This window comes from Oncorhynchus masou, chromosome 29, assembly GCF_036934945.1.
Source record: "Oncorhynchus masou masou isolate Uvic2021 chromosome 29, UVic_Omas_1.1, whole genome shotgun sequence".
Taxonomy (NCBI): Eukaryota; Metazoa; Chordata; class Actinopteri; order Salmoniformes; family Salmonidae; genus Oncorhynchus; species Oncorhynchus masou.
In genome coordinates, this window is record NC_088240.1 from 57,574,994 (window position 1) to 57,593,981 (window position 18,988).

Sequence of the window (18,988 nt, forward strand, 5' to 3'; positions counted from 1 at the left end):
TTATGTACATTTCTAACGTTCTAACGTATAAAGTTCTGGCCTCAGATATTTGTGACCGACCGGCTCGATTCAGACTTACAGTATGTAGCTACATTGGATAAAAGTAGAGACTCAGAACTAGAACATGGTATATCATACACTACAGTTGAGAATCAATGGGAAAGTAATTCTGCTTTGAAAGTTGTTAAACTTGTCATCCCACTTTTGAGAAAAAGGCCTTTGAATGTTTTGGTACACCTTCTGGAGAGCTCTACATTGTCTACACCCACTCAACATCGTTCACACCCTCTTAAGTCTTAGCCCCACCTATCTGAGGCCATGTGCTAAACAGAGTGAGTACGGTAGTGTACTAAACAACTAAGGATTTCAAGAATAAAGCTGGTTTATACAATGTCTATCGATATGTCTGTAGACAGTTGTCGCAGTGACATCATGAACATTCTATTGTCGTCCGACATCAAACTTGTCGTTGTCGTTATGAAAAATTATATACACAAAAACAACAGGTTGCATGACATCAGCAGCATGGTGGTCATAAATAGCATAACTGGTAAATTTTAACACCTATACACCCATCCGTTCAAAAGCAAATTTAGTATTTGTCAATCTAGCAAACCAGGCAATGAAAGCACATTTCTAATAATGACCATATCATATAGCTGACAATGTCTTAACTTTATTCATTATTATAGGAAAATACATTCACAATAAACTCACAAGATCATTATTTACAAGTTAATGGTGAGCTAATTATAGAAAATAGCATACTGTTTTGTACGTGACGAAATAAAAGCAGGACATTCTACTGGATCATTTTAGAACTTGGACACTGTCTTGTTGGTCAAACGATTTATCCTAATTGGACTTTGGTGCAGGTCAATCTTCACATTACCGTCTCTGGTAAACACACACTATATCAAAGAAAATCTAAGTTTATTTGCCATATGCAAACCATACAGAAGGTGTAAACAGTACAGTCAAATGGTTACTTGCATATTGGAGTATTTTCTTTAGACATTAGCTAGCTAGCTTGCTAAACAATGAACCATAATCCCAACTCATAACGTTACTACCCTGCATGAATTTGCAGGTAGCTGAAGTTAACCAACTAGGTTCAGTGTTAGCTAGCTAGCTAACATTAGGCTATAACTAGAAATGCAAATGACTCTGAGATATGAATAATATTACTACATAGCTCATACATGTAACGTTAGCTAGCGAGCCAGTCAGATAATGTTAGTTAGCTAGCTAACAGTACACTTTAACTTGCAATGAAAAATAGTTTCTGACAAAATGAGAAATGTATAATATCTGAAAATGTAGCTAACTAATCTCTCTTACCGGTATACATGTATGAATGCTTCTCCCTCTCTATTACGGATGCCATGGTTGCCCTTAGTTTAAATATGTAATCCGGAGACAGGTGTTTAATATGACAGCCTTCTGTTTGTTCTTTTTTCGACTCCCTCTGCATGTTTGTAATCAAACACCAGAATTTCTCCATCTCCTTAGCTATCATACTCTGCTTCCACTGGGCATTCCACTGATTTCAAAACTTGGCCCTCCAGAAAGTGAAGAGCATTAAAAACACTTTTGCAGTTCTTCGTGATATTGTTTAAAAACGTTAGAAAATGATTACCTACACATACATGAGCAGCTCATGTTTTAGACAGAAGTGTGCTACATGGCAGACCAATCTGAACTCATCACTCGGCATGTCCAGCCCATCCATTATCTCATCCAATCATGGCAAGCGGGAAGGTCCCTGTCTTTCTACAAGGCTTGTAATTTAACAATTTTATTCATATTTACAGATGGCATACACGTTAGTTATTAATTAAGGCACATGAAAGTGCACATGTTCCAGAAGGCATTTCTGACACAAAAAAAAAACGCAATTTGATAAAAAATAAATGTTTATGTTCAAATGGCTCTCCTGTGAAGTAGTGACGCGCGATATACACCGAGTTTCCTGAAACAAGTCACATTTACTGTGTGCTTTCAGCTACCACTTCCTTAAGCAATGTGCTGAAGGACCTGTCTCCTTGCCTTTGGAAAAAGCCTAGGGTGATATTCATTACTGTAAACATTTGCACGTTTCTTGTTGGACGAGTGAAACAGGGAGTTACTGTCTCGTAAAGTTCCAATTTCAGTAGCAAATAATTTCTGTATAACAATTAAGTACCATACTTTGATAGTTTTCAATTCAAATGGTCAAAAATAAACATAAATAACTTCTTAGCAAAAGGCAATTTCTCAAGCAATCATTTTTCAGGGACTGTCTGGGAGTGGTCTGAGTGGGGAGGGGAAAATTTGGCAGAAAAGTTTGGATCCCTATTTCTATTGGTCTATTAAATCATTTACCACATTGTGATCTCCCCAGGCAGGCCAAAACTCCCAAACTTTTCAAACGGCTCTCATACTAAAACAGGGTTCCCCAAGTGGCGGGTTGTTTTCTGAACATGTTGCACATAAAAGACTGTAAAAAATAAATCAGCTCCAAGTGATTTTAATTTAAGAAATCTGTTCTCAATTAATTCCCACGCATAATAGAGAGACTTTTGATCGTATTTAAATGTAAGCAAGGTTTGAAGTGATTATGTTTTAGTCAAACTTATCCGTTTGGGCTTCTTGCGGTCAATTTGCAGTCTACGAATTATTTGTAATTGTGTTCCGGCCCACCGACCATCCTCTCCAGAAAAAAAATCGGCCCGTGGCTAAATCTAGTTGATGATCCATGCACTAAAAGTTTGTTATCATAATTTTCACAATTTCACAGTGTTATTCCAACCTCATAGTGTGGAAATATATATAAAACACAGTAAAATCAGGTTTTTGACTGCTCTGGGCTGCTCTCTTTCAAATTTTCTTCAGTCCAGTTCCTACTGAGAGAACGACCCTCATCCTCATAATTCGGGCCGAGGTGCCCTATGCAAAGCCGAGTGCAGGCTCCTGACCTTGACAGATTATCCAGTGTGGATGTTTGAGAACGATAATGAGATCAAAACACAGCCACGCTAAGCTGGGAAAGAGAGGGAGGGAGAAAGTGAGAGAGGGTGGCGAGAGAGGAGGAGAAGAGAAGGAGAAGAGGGAGTAAGCGATAGCTGCGATAAATTGCAGAAGCCGAACCACTTGAGCATAAAATTAGATTTTACAAATGTGTTCGTTTCCTGACAGGCCTGTGACGGAGGAGATATCACAACATTATAAGGTTACAAGAGTATTACTATCAGTTAGTGTTGGGCCAGTAACTTAAAGGTTGATGGTTCAAATACCTGAGCCAAAATTGTGAAAAATCTGTCGGTGTGCCCTTAACCCTCATTTTCCCCAGGTGCGCCATAGTACTATGGCTTACATTGTAAAACAACATGTTTCACTGCACCTATCTGGTGTATGTGACAATAAAACCAATTTTTTAAAACATTTTTTGAAATCAAATAAATAAGCATGTCTCTCGGCTTTGATAGAGTTAGGTGTACATTCAATATAGACAGAGTCAAAAAAAAGGTGGTCTATCTTAATTAAAACCCATTTTCTCATTATGGACTTAAAGATTATATGGGGCCAAATTAAATATATTATGATGATATAAGATGCTTTGTAAAACTGTCCCCCATTACAAAGCATTAATTTGAGTGCTGTTGCAGAATCAGGGTACAGACAGTGAAGACAGTGAGAAGTTAAACAAGATTTCATCTCATGGGTGAACAGGATATTTGGCCAAATTTGCAACAGGAGTCACATCAGTCCCTTTATGGTCATTCCAATACAAAGACAAATGACTTCCCCTATATTCCTGGGAGAGGTGTATCTTTGTCATCTAGGTAGGAATCCTATTGATTTCTGTACTCCTATCAGTATCCTTTTCATGACAGATGTAATATTGAAAGTCTTCCACTTCACTAGGTGTAATGCATTACATTAACCAGCCTAGCCAATCAGTACTGTTTCTGTGGGCCTCAACCACAGTCAACTGGTATCATATGGTCAAGTAATTGTTTTAAGATGAACAAATTATATGCATTTCCACATTTTGTGGAGGTGGTTCGGGGAATTGAAGTTGTGTGCTGAGTAATTATTGTTTATTTTTTTTTAGATCTGAAGACTTGTGTTATATAGGTCCCAGAGCTATCACCTAGACTTTAGCTCAGTGGTTTGATATAAGGTCAGTTACTGTACATTATCAACTTAGGCAGATGACTATACAAATGTTGAACAATTCTGTAATTCCAACAGATGGATAGATGTGAGCAGAAACATTTGTTTGTTATGGTATTAGTGGTTCTGAGGGGTAGTTAATGCATCATTATACCATGAAAACATTAGTGAAGATTGAGTGCTTGCATTCGGATGATGAATGGGTACAGTTGACAAAAACAGAATAGCGACTGTACAATCAATTTAAAAATGAACTCTCATTTGGATAAGAAGATCAAATGTGCAATTGTGGGTATGCTTAAACAATGTATTCCGTGAATTGGAATACATTTCTTTCTGATGCTTCAGCTCTCTAAACAGCACATGAGTTGCACTTTCTTCTCAGATCCCGTTACTGCCACCAAATGTCATAGACAATACCTGGCTATTGAGAGAGTTGGTGTGTGTTACATGTCATTAAAGAGGAACATATTACAGCTAAAATCTGTTCTATTATCCAAACCTACAGTTTTTTGCAGGTGCTTTGTGACGGTCATTGTTTGCTTGCATCTTTTCTCTCATTGTATCGCAAAGTGCTTTCACAGATCGAGGGAGCAGGGACGCTATTCACAGGCAGATTGGGAATCCTACCAGAGAAAAAAAGTACAAAGGAGCTACAGTCAGAAATTCAATGGGCTAGCATACCTTTATCCAAGAGCAAAATGATATTGTGTTATTGTTTAGCCTTGGCATGGTTCTGTCTGGCAGTATGGTGAATGCGAATCAGCACAATGTGTGGTAGGCTATATTGGAAGGAGGGTTTATAGAGAAACCAGTACAGTGTGGACCTGCTATTTCCTCTCCCAATTTTACTCCAAGCAGATTTTTTTGCTCTAGCCAAGCTACTAATTAGATCTACAGTAACCAACAAACGGGTTTAAGACCACAGCTTTGTTATTTCTATCATTCTATCACAGTGCCATCCGATTTGTCACCAAAACCCCATGTACTACCCACCACTGCGACCTCTCGTTGGCTGGCCCTCGCTTCATACTAGTCGCCAAACCCACTGGCTCCAGGTCATCTACAAGACCCTGCTAGGTAAAGTCCCCCCTTTTCTCAGCTCACTGGTCACCATAGCAGCACCCACCTGTAGCACGCGCTCCAGCAGGTATATTTCACTGGTCACCCCCAAAACCAATTCTTCCTTTGGCCGCCTCTCCACCCAGTTCTCTGCTGCCAATCACTGGAACGAACTACAAAAATCTCTGAAACTTCAAACACTTATCTCCTTCACTAGCTTTAAGCACCAGCTGTCAGAGCAGCTCACAGATTACTGCACCTGTACATAACCCATCTCTAATTTAGCCCAAACAACTACCTCTCCCCCGACTGTATTTATTTATTTATTTTGCTCCTTTGCACCCCATTATTTCTCTCTACTTTGCAATTTATTCCATTGCAAATCTGCAAAATTCTGGGAAAAGTATATAAAATCTGTGAAATCCTGGTTAGACGGGTCTACATGTCATACTCATTCCCTCCTGATTCTGGGAATCCCCCAACCAGGATTTTGGGAGAATTTGTGAATTTTGGTTAAGAGAGACAAGAGACAAGAACTGGATGGATAATTCAAACACAAATGTCAATTGTACAAAACAATTGTACAAAACAAGTCAATTATAGTCTTAAGTGGAATATAACAACAATGTTATTATGTTTACCCTCACCCCAACAGGTATCAGAATTATACATAAACCAGGTCAACAGTGTTACAGTGTTTTGCCTCGGAAGTAAAAGTGGACACAACTAGAATGGACCTGTGTTTGCTATAATTGATGCAGTGTTGTGGTGTGAAATGTTATTTTAGGGTCTGACCTTGTGTCTAGTGCTTTGTTTTATTGAATTTCATGGTATTGCACACATACGCCTCACGAAGGAGTTCAGGACACGTACTATGGCTTTACATTATGCAAGGTTATGTAATGTCAAACTTTTCTTTATAAGGTCATAGTTTAGGCTTGTGCCTTTTCGCACACACAGCTGTTCATTTGTTTTATTTAGAGTGAACTATTGTAGCTTTTTAATGCAGCTGATTGCCCAAAATGTTCATGAGAGACAAATTATGAAAATAGGGGAGCTGCAATTAGATGCCTGTTATTTAGCATCAGGCTACAACCCAAGAGATGAATTAAGGGCCTTTGTGAGGAAGAGACTAAGAAGACTCAACATGTTAATCTGAAGCCCATTGACTGAGGTTCACAAGAACAAATTGCAAATCTAAAGTTGCATCTCAATTTGTGTTTACCCTCAGTCATAAAATGCATTACATTGCTTAACCAGGAGTGCTTATTTTCTGTGTAACTATCGTTCAATAATAATATGGCCCTTTGTTTATTAGTGTGGATATTGTGGTATCAAAACTGAGCTGCTTATTCCTCATTATTTGATGCGTCTGGAAATTCCTAACACATTAAAGCCTAAGCATTGTGCTTATGGCAGGATTGTGAAAAAGGATGATGCAAATTATCCCTGGATTTCTTCCCAAGGAGCAGGTCTCCCTATTTATTAAATTTGTAAAAGTGCTTTCGAGCAATGCACATTTTATCCTCTTAACAGTCAGATTAGTATATACTCCAGCAATTACTTAATGTAGTAATCACATCCCCTTGGAATCAAAGGGGGTTTCACAGTCATACGTATGATGTCCATATGAGGACAGCCTCAAAGTTACTTGACTCTGAGGCTGTCCTGTGGTAGCGTAATGGGCTTGGTTTCTTCCATTTCCACTGCAAATACAGTACCTTCAGAAAGTATTCACACCCCTTGACATTTTCCACATTTTGATGTTACTGCCTGAATTTAAAATGTATTAAATTGAGATACTGTGTCACTGATTTACACGCAATACCCCATAATGTCAAAGTGGAATTATGTTTTTCAAAATTGTACAACTTAATTACAAATTCAAAGCTGAATTGTCTTGAATCAATATGTATTCAATCCTTTTGTTATGGCAAACCTAAATAAGTTCAGGAGCAAAAATGTGCTTATTAATATGTTGCATGGACTCACTCTGTGTGCAATAATAATGTTTAGCATGATTTTAAAATTACTACCCCATCTCTGTACCTAACACATACAAGTCCCTCAGTCAAACAGTGAATTTCAAGCACAGATTCAACCACAAAGACCAGGGTATCTATTGGCAGATGGGGGAAAAATACATTGAATATTCATTTGAGCATGACAAAGTTATTAATTACACTTTGAATGGTGTATTTATAGACACTGTCACTACAAAAATACAGGCACTCTTCCTGACTCAGTTACCGGAGAGGAAGGAAACCGCCCAGGGATTTCACCAATGGTGATTTTAAAAGAGTTACAGAGTTCAATGGCTGTGATAGGAGGTTACTGAGAATGGATAAACGACATTGTAGATACTCCACAATACTAACATAAATACAGAGTGAAATGAAGGAAGCCTGTACAGAATAATAATCCAAAATATGAATCCTGTTTGCAATAGAAATTAACTTTCTCCTCAATTTAAACCGTTATGTTTGGGGCAAATCCAACACAACACACCAGGTACCACCCTTCATATTTTCAAGCATGGTGGTGGCTGCATCATGTTATGGGTATCCTTGTCATCAGCAACGACTAGATATTTTTTTTAAATAATTCAAATAAATGGATTAGAGCTAAGCACAGGCAAAATCCTAGAGCAAAACTTGGTTCAGTCTGCTTTACAAATTCCTACTTTTCAGCAGGGCAATTGCATAAAAAACAAGGCCAAATATACACTGGAGTTGCTTACCAAGAATGTTCCTGAGTGGCCTAGTTACAGTTTTGAAAATGTATTGCAAGACTTGAAAATGGCTTTCTAGCTATGATCAACAACTAACTCAACAGAGCTTGAATAATTTTTTAAATATTAATGGGCAAATATTTTTAAATACAGGTGTGCAAAGCTCTTAGAGACTTACCCAGAAAGACTCACAGCTGTTATCACTGCCAAAGGGTCCTGGACTTCCTGACGGGCCACCCCCAGGAGGTGAGGGTAGGTAACATCTCCACCCCGCTGACCCACAACACTGGGGCCCCACAAGGGTGCGTTCTCAGCCCTCCCCTGTACTCCATGTTCACCCATGACTGCGTAGTCATGCAGGCTTGATTTCCAACAACGACGAGACGGCCTACAGGGAGGAGGTGAGGGCCCTCGGAGTGTGGTGTCAGGAAAATAACCTCACACTCAACAAAACAAAGGAGATGATTGTGGACTTCAGTTAACAGCAGAAGGAGCAGCCTCCTATCCACATCGACGGGACAGTAGTGGAGAAGGTGGAAAGTTTTAAGTTCCTCGGCGTACACATCACAGACAAACTGAAATGGTCCACCCACACACACAGCATGGTGAAGAAGGCGCAGCAGAGCCTCTTCAACCTCAGAAGGCTGAAGAAATTCGGGCTTGTCACCAAAAACACTCAAACTTCTACAGATGCACAATCGAGAGCATCCTGTCGGGCTGTATCACCACCTGATACGGCAACTGCTCCGCCCACAACCGTAAGGCTCTCCAGAGGGTAGTGAGGTCTGCACAACGCCTCACAGGGTCAAACTACCTGCCCTCCAGGACACCTACACCACCCGATGTCACAGGAAGGCCATAAAGATCATCAAGGGCAACAACCACCCGAGCCACTGCCTGTTCACCCCGCTATCATCCAGAAGGCGAGGTCAGTACAGGTGCATCAAAGCGGGGACCGAGAGACTGAAAAACCCAAGGCCATCAGACTGTTAAACAGCCATTACTAACATTGAGTGGCTGCTGCCAACATACTGACTCATCTCTAGCCACGTTAATAATGAAAAATGTATGTAATAAATGTATCACTAGCCACTTTAAATAATGCCACTTTAATTATGTTTACATATCCTACATTACTCATCTCATATGTAAATAATGTACTCTATAGCATCTACTGCATCTTGCCTATGGCGTTCGGCCATCGCTCATCCATATTTTTATGTACATATTCTCATTCATTCCTTTACACTTGTGTGTGTATAAGGTAATGTTGTGAAATTGTTAGGTTAGATTACTTGTTAGATATTACTGCATGGACGGAACTTGAAGCAAAAGCATTTTGCTACACTTGCATTAACATCTGCTAACCATGTGTATGTGACAAATACAATTTGGTTTGAGGTTATTCTAACATTTATTCATCCAGGGCGTTGAATACTTATATAATCATGATATAGTGGTGGTTTATTTTCCAATAATATTGATTTTGTTTTCCCACTTTGTAACGCAACAACGTGAAAAACAACAAGGGGTGTGAATACTTTCTGAAGGCACTGTAGCAGCAGAGGTCTGTGATTCCGTTGACCACTGGCAGTGGCTTGTTGGGAGGTATCAGTAGACCACAGGTGCTGATTCTCCAGGGAAAACACTGAGATATTGATGGGAAGGTGTATCAATCAGAGCCAAGTTTTTGGTCAGTTTTTGTTCTGCCTTATTTTGATACATTTGAAGTCAGAAGTTGACATACACTCAGGTTTGACTAATTAAAACTCATTTTTCAACCACTCCACAAATGTCTTGTTAACAAACTATAGTTTTGGCAAGTCGGTTAGGACATCTACACAATGACACAAGTCATTTTTCCCACAATTGTTTAAAGACAGATTATTTCACTTATAATTCCCTGTATCACAATTCCAGTGGGTCAGAAGCTTCTGATAGGCTAATTGACATAATTTGAGTCAATTGGAGGTGTACCTGTGGATATATTTCAAGGCCTGCCTTCAAACTCAGTGCCTCTTTGCTTGACATAATGGGAAAATCAGAAGAAATCAGCCATGACCTCAGAAAAAAATTGTCGACCTCCACAAATCCGGTTCATCCTTGGGAGCAATTTCCAAATGGCTGAAGGTACCATGTTCATCTGTACAAACAATAGTATGGAAATATAAACTCCATGGGACCACGCTGCCATCATACCGCTCAGGGAGGAGACGCGTTCTGTCTCCTAGAGATGAATGTACTTTGGTGTGAAAAGTGCAAATAAATCCCAGAACAACATCAAAGGACCTTGTGAAGATGCTGGAGGAAACAGGTACAAAAGTATCTATATCCACAGTAAATCGAGTCCTATATCGACATAACCTGAAAGGCTGCTCAGCAAGGAAGATGCCATTGCTCCAAAACCGGCATAAAAAAAGCCAAACTATGGTTTGCAACTGCACATGGGGACATAGATCATACTTTTTGGAGAAATTATCTGGTCTGATGAAACAAAAATAGAACTGTTTGGCCATAATGACAATCGTTATGTTTGGAGGAAAAAGGGGGAGGCTTGCAAGCCGAAGAACACCATCCCAACCCTGAAGCACTGGGGGTGGCAGCATCATGTTGTGGGGGTGCTTTGCTGCAGGAGGGACTGGTGCACTTCACAAAATAGATGGCATCACGAGGATGGAAAATTATGTGGATATATTGAAGCAACATCTCAGGACATCAGTTAAAGCTTGGTCGCAAATGAGTCTTCCAAATGGACAATGACCCCAAGACTACTTACAAAGTTGTGGCAAAATGGCTTAAGGACAACAAAGTCAAGGTATTAGAGTGGCAATCACAAAGCCCTGACCTCAATCCTATAGAAAATGGATGGACAGAACTGAAAAAGTGTGTGCGAGCAAAGAGGCCTACAAAGCTGACTCAGTTACACTAGCTCTGTCAGGAGGATTGGGCCAAAATTAACTTATTGGGGAAACTTGTGGAAGGCTACCCGAAACATTTAACACAAGTTAAACAATTTAAAGGCAATACTACCAAATACGAATTGAGTGTATGTAAACTTCTGACCAACTGGGAATGTGATGAAAGAACTAAAAGCTGAATTAAATCATTTCTACTATTATTCTGACATTTCACATTCTTAAAATAAAGTGGTGATCCTAACTGACCAAAGACCGGGCATTTTTACTAGGATTAAATGTCAGAAATCATGAAATCTGTATTTAAATGTACATGGCTGAGGTGTATGTAAACTTCCAACTTCAACTGTACATGCACACTCATGTTGTTTAAGTTTCGAGATGTACTCTAATTGGTGTTCTTAAATAAAAAGAAGAAAAAGTTGATCGTATTTAGTTTGATTATTTTTTTACACATAAACCTATGCTCTTCATATCTAACTGATACAATATGGCAATACCAAGGGCCCTAAATACAACATGCTAAATTTAGTGATAGTAATAGTGAATTAATTCAACATGTTCTATTATACCTGAGTAGTCTAGTACCTACTCCAAGTTATCTGATCCACCTTTGTTTTAAAGTGAACTGAAAGGACAATGGAGTAGAGAAGAAGCTGAGCTCCTGTTCTTTTGGAGCCATTTCCACTCTCCTCACTCTCTTCCATTACTGCAGCAGATATCAAAGCTGCTGTTGGTATTCACAGCATTCCCTGAAATGGAGTGTGGCTTTCTGTCTGTTTACAGAGCAAATCTAATGTCGGCTCTAATGTACACAATCTAGTCCACTGCCAGTGTTTAGTGCAAAACCCCTTAGGAATTTTGGCAGTAGTTTCAGACAACTGTGTTCCAGACCAGTTGGCCTTGAGCTAATGTGACTGTCTCCTTTTTCTCAGGGGGGATTTTCGAACAAACAGAGGGACCAGTGCCGCTCGTCAGCCCAGAGGAGCTTGCCTTTAAATTTGCGGTGAACAACATCAACAGAAACAGGACTTTATTGCCCAACACGACGTTAACGTACGACATACAGAGGATTAATATCTACGACAGTTTTGAAGCGTCGAGAAAAGGTGAGTGACATGCACTTTGTTTGCCCAGGGATTACGGCCAATGGCCACGCTGTGGAATGGATGGAAGCAAGGCCATTAGATGACAGCAGACCATAACAAATCAACCCAAAGGTTTATTGCAAGTCTTTGTGGCAAGGGGTTTCATTAGTTTAACTCATAGTGCATTATTATATACTTGGCTGTTTTAGATTTTTAATAGTGGTATTTTGTTTGATGTTAGTTCATTAACTGCACTCTGAAACCAGGATTTATTCTAGTAGACATAAGTCTACAACAAAAAAAATTTTGTGGTGACAAAATTATCCATATAGATTTTTTGTTGTTGATAATTCACCAAATACATTTTTCATCTCACTTGTTGAACGTCTTGACATGATATGGTGTCTTTCCTAGAGTTAACTCTCTCTCTGTTCTTGCCATTCTAGCCTGTGACCAACTGTCTTTAGGTGTAGTGGCAATATTTGGGCCGTCACATAGCTCGTCCTCAAACGCCGTCCAGTCCATCTGCAATGCGTTGGAAGTGCCACACATCCAGGTACGATGGAAACATCACCCTATGGACAACAGGGACACATTTTACGCCAACCTGTACCCGGATTACTCTTCTCTCAGCTACGGCATCTTGGATTTGGTGCAGTTCCTGAAGTGGAAGACAGCCACAGTCGTATACGATGACAGTACAGGTGGGAGTACGACGTTTTCTAACTAATGGGGGGTGAGTTTCTTGAAAGCTTCGTAGTACTGAGATCAGCTTAAGTCCAATCGTAGCGATACAAAGCTTTCCGGAAACTTAGGATTTGTAATACTCTACAGTATATACTTTTGAATGGTGATACTTTTGTCTGATAAATGTGATATGTGTAAGATCAACCACCAAACAACTAAATGACACTTTACAAGAAGCAAAATATTAATTTTGTTAATTGTTCTTGATATGTGTGTGTTGACAGTTGAATGAGGTTGTGCGTGGCTGTTAGCTTTCTGATGTTTGTTTCCTAAAGGTCTTATTAGACTACAGGAACTGATAATGGCCCCCTCCAGGTATAACATCAGGCTAAAAATTCGCCAGCTCCCTCTTGACGGTGAGGACACCAGGCCTCTCCTCAAGGAGATGAAGAGAGGACGGGAGTTTCGCATTATTTTCGATTGCAGCCACGAAATGGCTGCACAGATCCTTAAGCAGGTGAGAGCCTCACTGGCACTGCCTGGCACTGTTCAGAGCTGACATAATTTAACTGATCGAAGCTATAGACAATATCAAATTCATATTCTGCGTTGACATACATTCTGGAATTGGGCTTATTATAAAGCGGTAATATTGTCTAAGGAAAAAATGGTTCTGCTTTTTTTGGAAAACGGTATTGTAAGTGTCAAAATTGAGTTATGTAAATCTGTTTTTCAAAGTAAATATTATGTGTTTTTCTGTGCTTATTTTGGTTGCCATGATATGTATTGCCTTTTACACCACAGATGAAATGCTGTTATTTGATGTTCTAACTCACACACCAGGAACACTTTGTTGATTTTAATATTGATATTGAAGCCCATACTGTGGTTTCTGATGAAAATTGCTGAACTTGGCTCATGTCTCTTCCACTGTAATCTGCATACAGTGGTTACAGATGCATATCAGACCAATAAACTGCAAAATATAGACCATCACAGATTTACAGCATGTGGTGAGGAGACATGTCTTCTTGAGGCAATGAATGGCTTTCTAAGAACGTAATACAAATGCATTTTGACATAAGTAGTTCAGTTTATGTTTGATTTTGTAAAAATGTGTTGATGGATGAAACAAAATAATATATTCAAAAGATTGCTGGCCTTATGCGTCATACCCCTTCTGTTAGATATGACTCTTCTGAGGACGAAGAGATATTCAGCAACTCTGAGTAGGATAATGGAGGTTGCATCAAAATTGTATCTTGTTTTTATAAAGTCCTCTTTAAAAATAGACATGTATAACACTAATCCAATACTTCTGCAGTACCCTACGTTTGAACTTTGATATGGAGTTTGCTGATAGTCCCTGGCCTCCCCACAATGCCCTGCTCTCTACCTGTCTGTCTGCACTCTGCTGCCTGACTGGTGTTCTCACCTAAAACAACCTCTCCTCGTCAGTTCATATCCCCCCTCCAGGTGTAGAGAAAATAAATGGAAAACATGGCAGGACCAGACCTTCTGTCTGGACCTGTCCCAGAGCTATATCCCAGGTGTCTCTTAAAAAGCGCTGACCCCTTTAGCGATGGTTCCATCCTGGTAGTACTTTTTGTCACGTTTCTTTAAGTGGCTCAGCCACCGGGGGAAAGAGAGACAGATGGAGGCCAATGAAATGAGGTTGATGAGGATGTAGTAGAGTCAGGTGAGGGACCCAAAACACAGATTTTAATGTGACTTTGAAATTGCAGGTTATATACAGTGGGGTAAAAAGGTATTTAGTCAGCCACCAATTATGCAAGTTCTCCCACTTAAAAAGATGAGAGAGGCCTGTAATTTTCATCATAGGTACACTTAAACTATGACAGACAAAATGAGAAAACAAAAATCCAGAAAATCACATTGTAGGATTTTTAATGAATTTGTAAATTATTGTGAAAAATAAGTATTTGGTCACCTACAAACAAGCAAGATTTCTGGCTCTCACAGACCTGTAACTTCTTCTTTAAGAGGCTCCTCTGTCCTCCACTCGTTACCTGTATTAAAGGCACCTGTTTGAACTTGTTATCTGTATAAAAGACACCTGTCCACAACCTCAAACAGTCACACTCCAAACTCCACTATGGCCAAGACCAAAGAGCTGTCAAAGAACACCAGAAACAAAATTGTAGACCTGCACCAGGCTGGGAAGACTGCATCTGCAATAGGTAAGCAGCTTGGTTTGAAGAAATCAACTGTGGGAGCAATTATTAGGAAATGGAAGACATACAAGACCACTGATAATCTCCCTCGATCTGGGGCTCCACGCAAGATCTCACCCCGTGGGGTCAAAATGATCACAAGAACGGTGAGCAAAAATCCCATAACCACACAGGGGGACCTAGTGAATGACCTGCAGAGAGCTGGGACCAAAGTAACAAAGCCTACCATCAGCAAGGGCATTGAAGATGAAACGTGGCTGGGTCTTTCAGCATGACAATGATCCCAAACACACAGCCCGGGCAACGAAGGAGTGGCTTCGTAAGAAGCATTTCAAGGTCCTGGAGTGACCTAGCCAGTCTCCAGATCTCAACCCCATAGAAAATCTTTGGAGGGAGTTGAAAGTCCATGTTGCCCAGCAACAGCCCCAAAACATCACTGCTCTAGAGGAGATCTGCATGGAGGAATGGGCCAAAATACCAGCAACAGTGTGTAAAAACCTTGTGAAGACTTACAGAAAACGTTTGACCTCTGTCATTGCCAACAAAGGGTATATAACAAAGTATTGAGATAAACTTTTGTTATTGACCAAATACTTGTTTTCCACCAAATAAATTCATTGAAAATTCTACAATGTGATTTTCTGGATTTTTTTTCTCATTTTGTCTGTCATAGTTTAAGGTTACCTATGATGAAAATTACAGGTCTCTCTCATCTTTTTAAGTGGGAGAACTTGCACAATTGGTGGCTGTCTAAATACTTTTTTTGCCCCACTGTAGCTAAAAAATCATATGCTCTACTCCCAGGCATTTAATGAAAATTACATTTGGGCGCTATACTTTCCATAGGCAGGTATTCATCCAACAATAGCGGAGATCCTATATCAAAAAGTTGTCATGCGTTGGAAATAATTTTCCCCTTCTGACATCTTATAGTATTGATAGTGTCATTAATTTTCTTTGTAGTCGGTAGGTGCGGTAAATGGAGAAGAGACTTCCACTTCCAACAAACACAGCAACTTATTTGCATAACCTTGGGTATTCTTCACAACAGATGGTACAATTAAACAGGAAATACTGCCGCCATGGGAACGTAGAAGATTTGAATGTAGATTGAGTGAAACAAGTGGTGGTTATGATGGGGGGATGGTGAAATAGGAGGAACAGATTACTGCTCACTTCTTTGATTGAAGGCCTCCTTTCTCCAGGGAAGGAGTCACGTGATCAGAACAATTGCAAACCCTTTAAATGCATGGTGTCAAAAAAGCCCTCAGGCAGCTAGAATCACAACTTGCTTTTACTTTATTATCCAAGGGTCACATGTGGCGCCCTAAATTGCAACAAAAACAGCATCACGAACTTGGCAACGACGACACACAGCGATGGTCAATACACTCATTAAGACCTGTGGCTTTTCCCCCATTGCTCCTGAACAGCTTCAATGGCGTTCGCCGTTTGCTTGCCAATGTTTGTTTTGACTGTGGATATTGATTGCAAATTACCCCAGCGTGACACACTGACCTTCTTCATTGTCTTGTCTCTCCATTCCTCTCCTCCTCATCTCTCCCTCTCTCTCCCCCTACAGGCCCAGACAATGGGAATGATGACAGAATACTACCACTACATCTTCACCACTCTGGTAATTTTCAATGCTTGCTAATGCAAATGGAGTCAAATTTTCCCCCCCATCTCCCCACCATTAGATTGTTTTGATGAATGCCGCTTAATTACCGATGGGGGTTTGGATCCGGTACACAATACCAATTTTGTTTGACTAACTGGCAGCGTAATGGAGTCTTCAATAATCCGCCACCTGTAAACACTTCTATCGCTGTTAAAGTCAACAGAAGTCTTTCAAAAGGTAGCACAAAGGCAACAGATTGGAAGTAAATTATGGATTTATTTAACTAGGCAAGTCAGTTACGAACAAATTCTTATTTTCAATGACGGCCTAGGAACAGTGGGTTAACTGCCTGTTCAGGGGTAGAACGACAGATTTGTACCTTGTCAGCTTGGGGATTTGAACTTACAACCTTCCGGTTACTAGTCCTTTCCACCCTTTTGAGTGCTGTAGTCTAATGGCCCCTTTTAGCTCGATGTCATTTTGTTCAAAATAAGCACAGGTGTTTACCTTCTTTTTTTTTTAAAGATTTGAGTCACACCACAATTCCAGTAAGACTTTGGCTCAGGACATTTTCATCAAGGGTTATACTGTATATGCACATCCTGTGTCCTTTCATCAACAAACTATTCCTAGTTCCACCTTGAATATTCCCTACTGCCATATTGAATTTGGAGGACGTCAGAAACACTAACTCACAATACGAAACACATTACCAGGAGACGACAACCTCCCTCGGGTGTGTTATTGGGTCCTGTGCCCAGTCTGTTCACTGCTCCCAGCAGAGTACAAGGCTGGGCAGCACAGATTGAATCTTTCTGTCTGGTGACAAAAGGACAGGGCAGGATTAATACAGTGGTCCCCATGGTGATGGTGCTGTATGTGTTCCTATTGGGCAGAACTCTCTCTCTCTCCCTCTTTTGCTATCTGTCTCTATCTCTCTCGCACATACTCACACTCTCGCAAACACGCACTCACACTGGGGATCAGGAGGATGGGGGCTAGACAGGCCCTAGCATGATGGACTTGGCCAGTCTGTTTTGATAAGACAATATGACATACAGGGCTGGGTGTGATGCGTGTCATCTTTCATGCTCGGCAGCATGGCAACGGCATCGTTCTGCCATGCGTCGTCATTTGTGTAGGCCTATCCCAACAAGCGTTTTAATAGTACCCAAGGCTGTCTCTGTCACACTGTGTACGTCTCAACCAAGTGTGAGAGGAACTGGTTGAGTTATTGACGATCGAGTACTTCAAATATGATATAAAATATACAGACATGCATTTTAGCTTAGTATCTATTATAAATAACAGCTGCCTGACTTGAGTGCTGCACTGCAGCTACTGTACATAACATTTCTCAAAACATAGGATTTCGGGGTGGCAGGTAGCCCAGTGGTTAGAGCTTTGGGCCAGTAACCCAAAGGTTGCTGGATCAAATCCCTGAGCTGATGAGGTAGTTAACCCACTGTCGTCATTGTAAATAACAATTTGTTCTTAAATGACTTGCTGGGTAAAATAAAAAAGCAGTCATACTGACAGTCATGCCATTTCAAAGATTCTACCTGAAATGATGAATATGTATAGGGCAACAATGTTCCCCTTGATAATGTTCATGTTTATCATCCTGGGGACACCAAATTATTAGAGCTTGAACAGGTAATACCAGAATGGTAGTAGGGTAATATAGCAGCAGCCTTGTCCTCTGAATTGAGGGTGTCATAGCTTCAGCTCTTTACACCCTACAGGGTTATCTCCAATAATCTGTGCTGAGAACCTTCCTGTTTTAGTGTATTGTCAGTGATATGGAGCATTCTGAAGGTACAGAGGCACTGTATGTGTGGTACTGTGTATAGTCTAATGTTGATCGACAACTGTAGTTTTCAGAATTTCAGAGTTTTCCCAGTCAAGTAACTGAATTCAAAGATTAATGCAACTCTCATAAATGTTTCACGTTTAGTTCGAATCCATTACCTGCTGGTATTTTATAGGGTATTTTATACTTCGCAACAGTTTACATTGCCCTCAACAACTCACAATCTTCTAATGGCTGTTTGAATGTGTGCCTGAGTTATAAGATAATTTACATCACAACTTCTTGTCAGAACATTCTTTTTAAGGAACTTGTATGTTTCGCAATAAACCTGGTGCACATAACCTGAAGAAAATGGTTTCCCACAAATGGTATTTAGTACAACAGGGACTTTTTTTTTGATCCTCCATGGTAATACATTGAGTGCCATATGAATCCTACTGCTTGTGGAGAGAAAAATAATAATATATTTTTCTGTATCTGGAGGCAAGCGGTCTTCAGCGTGTGTCTTACACGCTCCCGTTCCCCCAGCACTAACCCCACAGGGTGCTAATGAAATATCTATTATGTTCCTCCAAATGTCTTTTCCGAGGCCCCGTGGCACATTCCAACACGATATGTGTCGACATGTGACTTCACACTTGAGCCGGGATGGCTGCCCTAGAAATTACAGTTGCTCAGAGAAATCTGTGTTTGCTTATGGGTTGCGGAGGGACTGTAG

At 40.2% G+C, this 18,988-nt stretch overlaps 1 protein-coding gene across 1 annotated transcript in view; it reads left to right on the plus strand.

The window, feature by feature from the left end:
* The window catches only part of LOC135520081 (glutamate receptor ionotropic, kainate 3-like), a 134,952-nt gene that overhangs the window by 60,107 nt on the left and 55,857 nt on the right, over nucleotides 1-18,988 (plus strand). Inside the window, exons 2-5 of the mRNA XM_064945404.1 lie at nucleotides 11,802-11,975; nucleotides 12,401-12,658; nucleotides 12,977-13,158; nucleotides 16,419-16,472. Of these exons, the coding sequence (XP_064801476.1) occupies nucleotides 11,802-11,975; nucleotides 12,401-12,658; nucleotides 12,977-13,158; nucleotides 16,419-16,472 (668 nt within the window). The remainder of the gene's footprint in view (nucleotides 1-11,801; nucleotides 11,976-12,400; nucleotides 12,659-12,976; nucleotides 13,159-16,418; nucleotides 16,473-18,988) is intronic.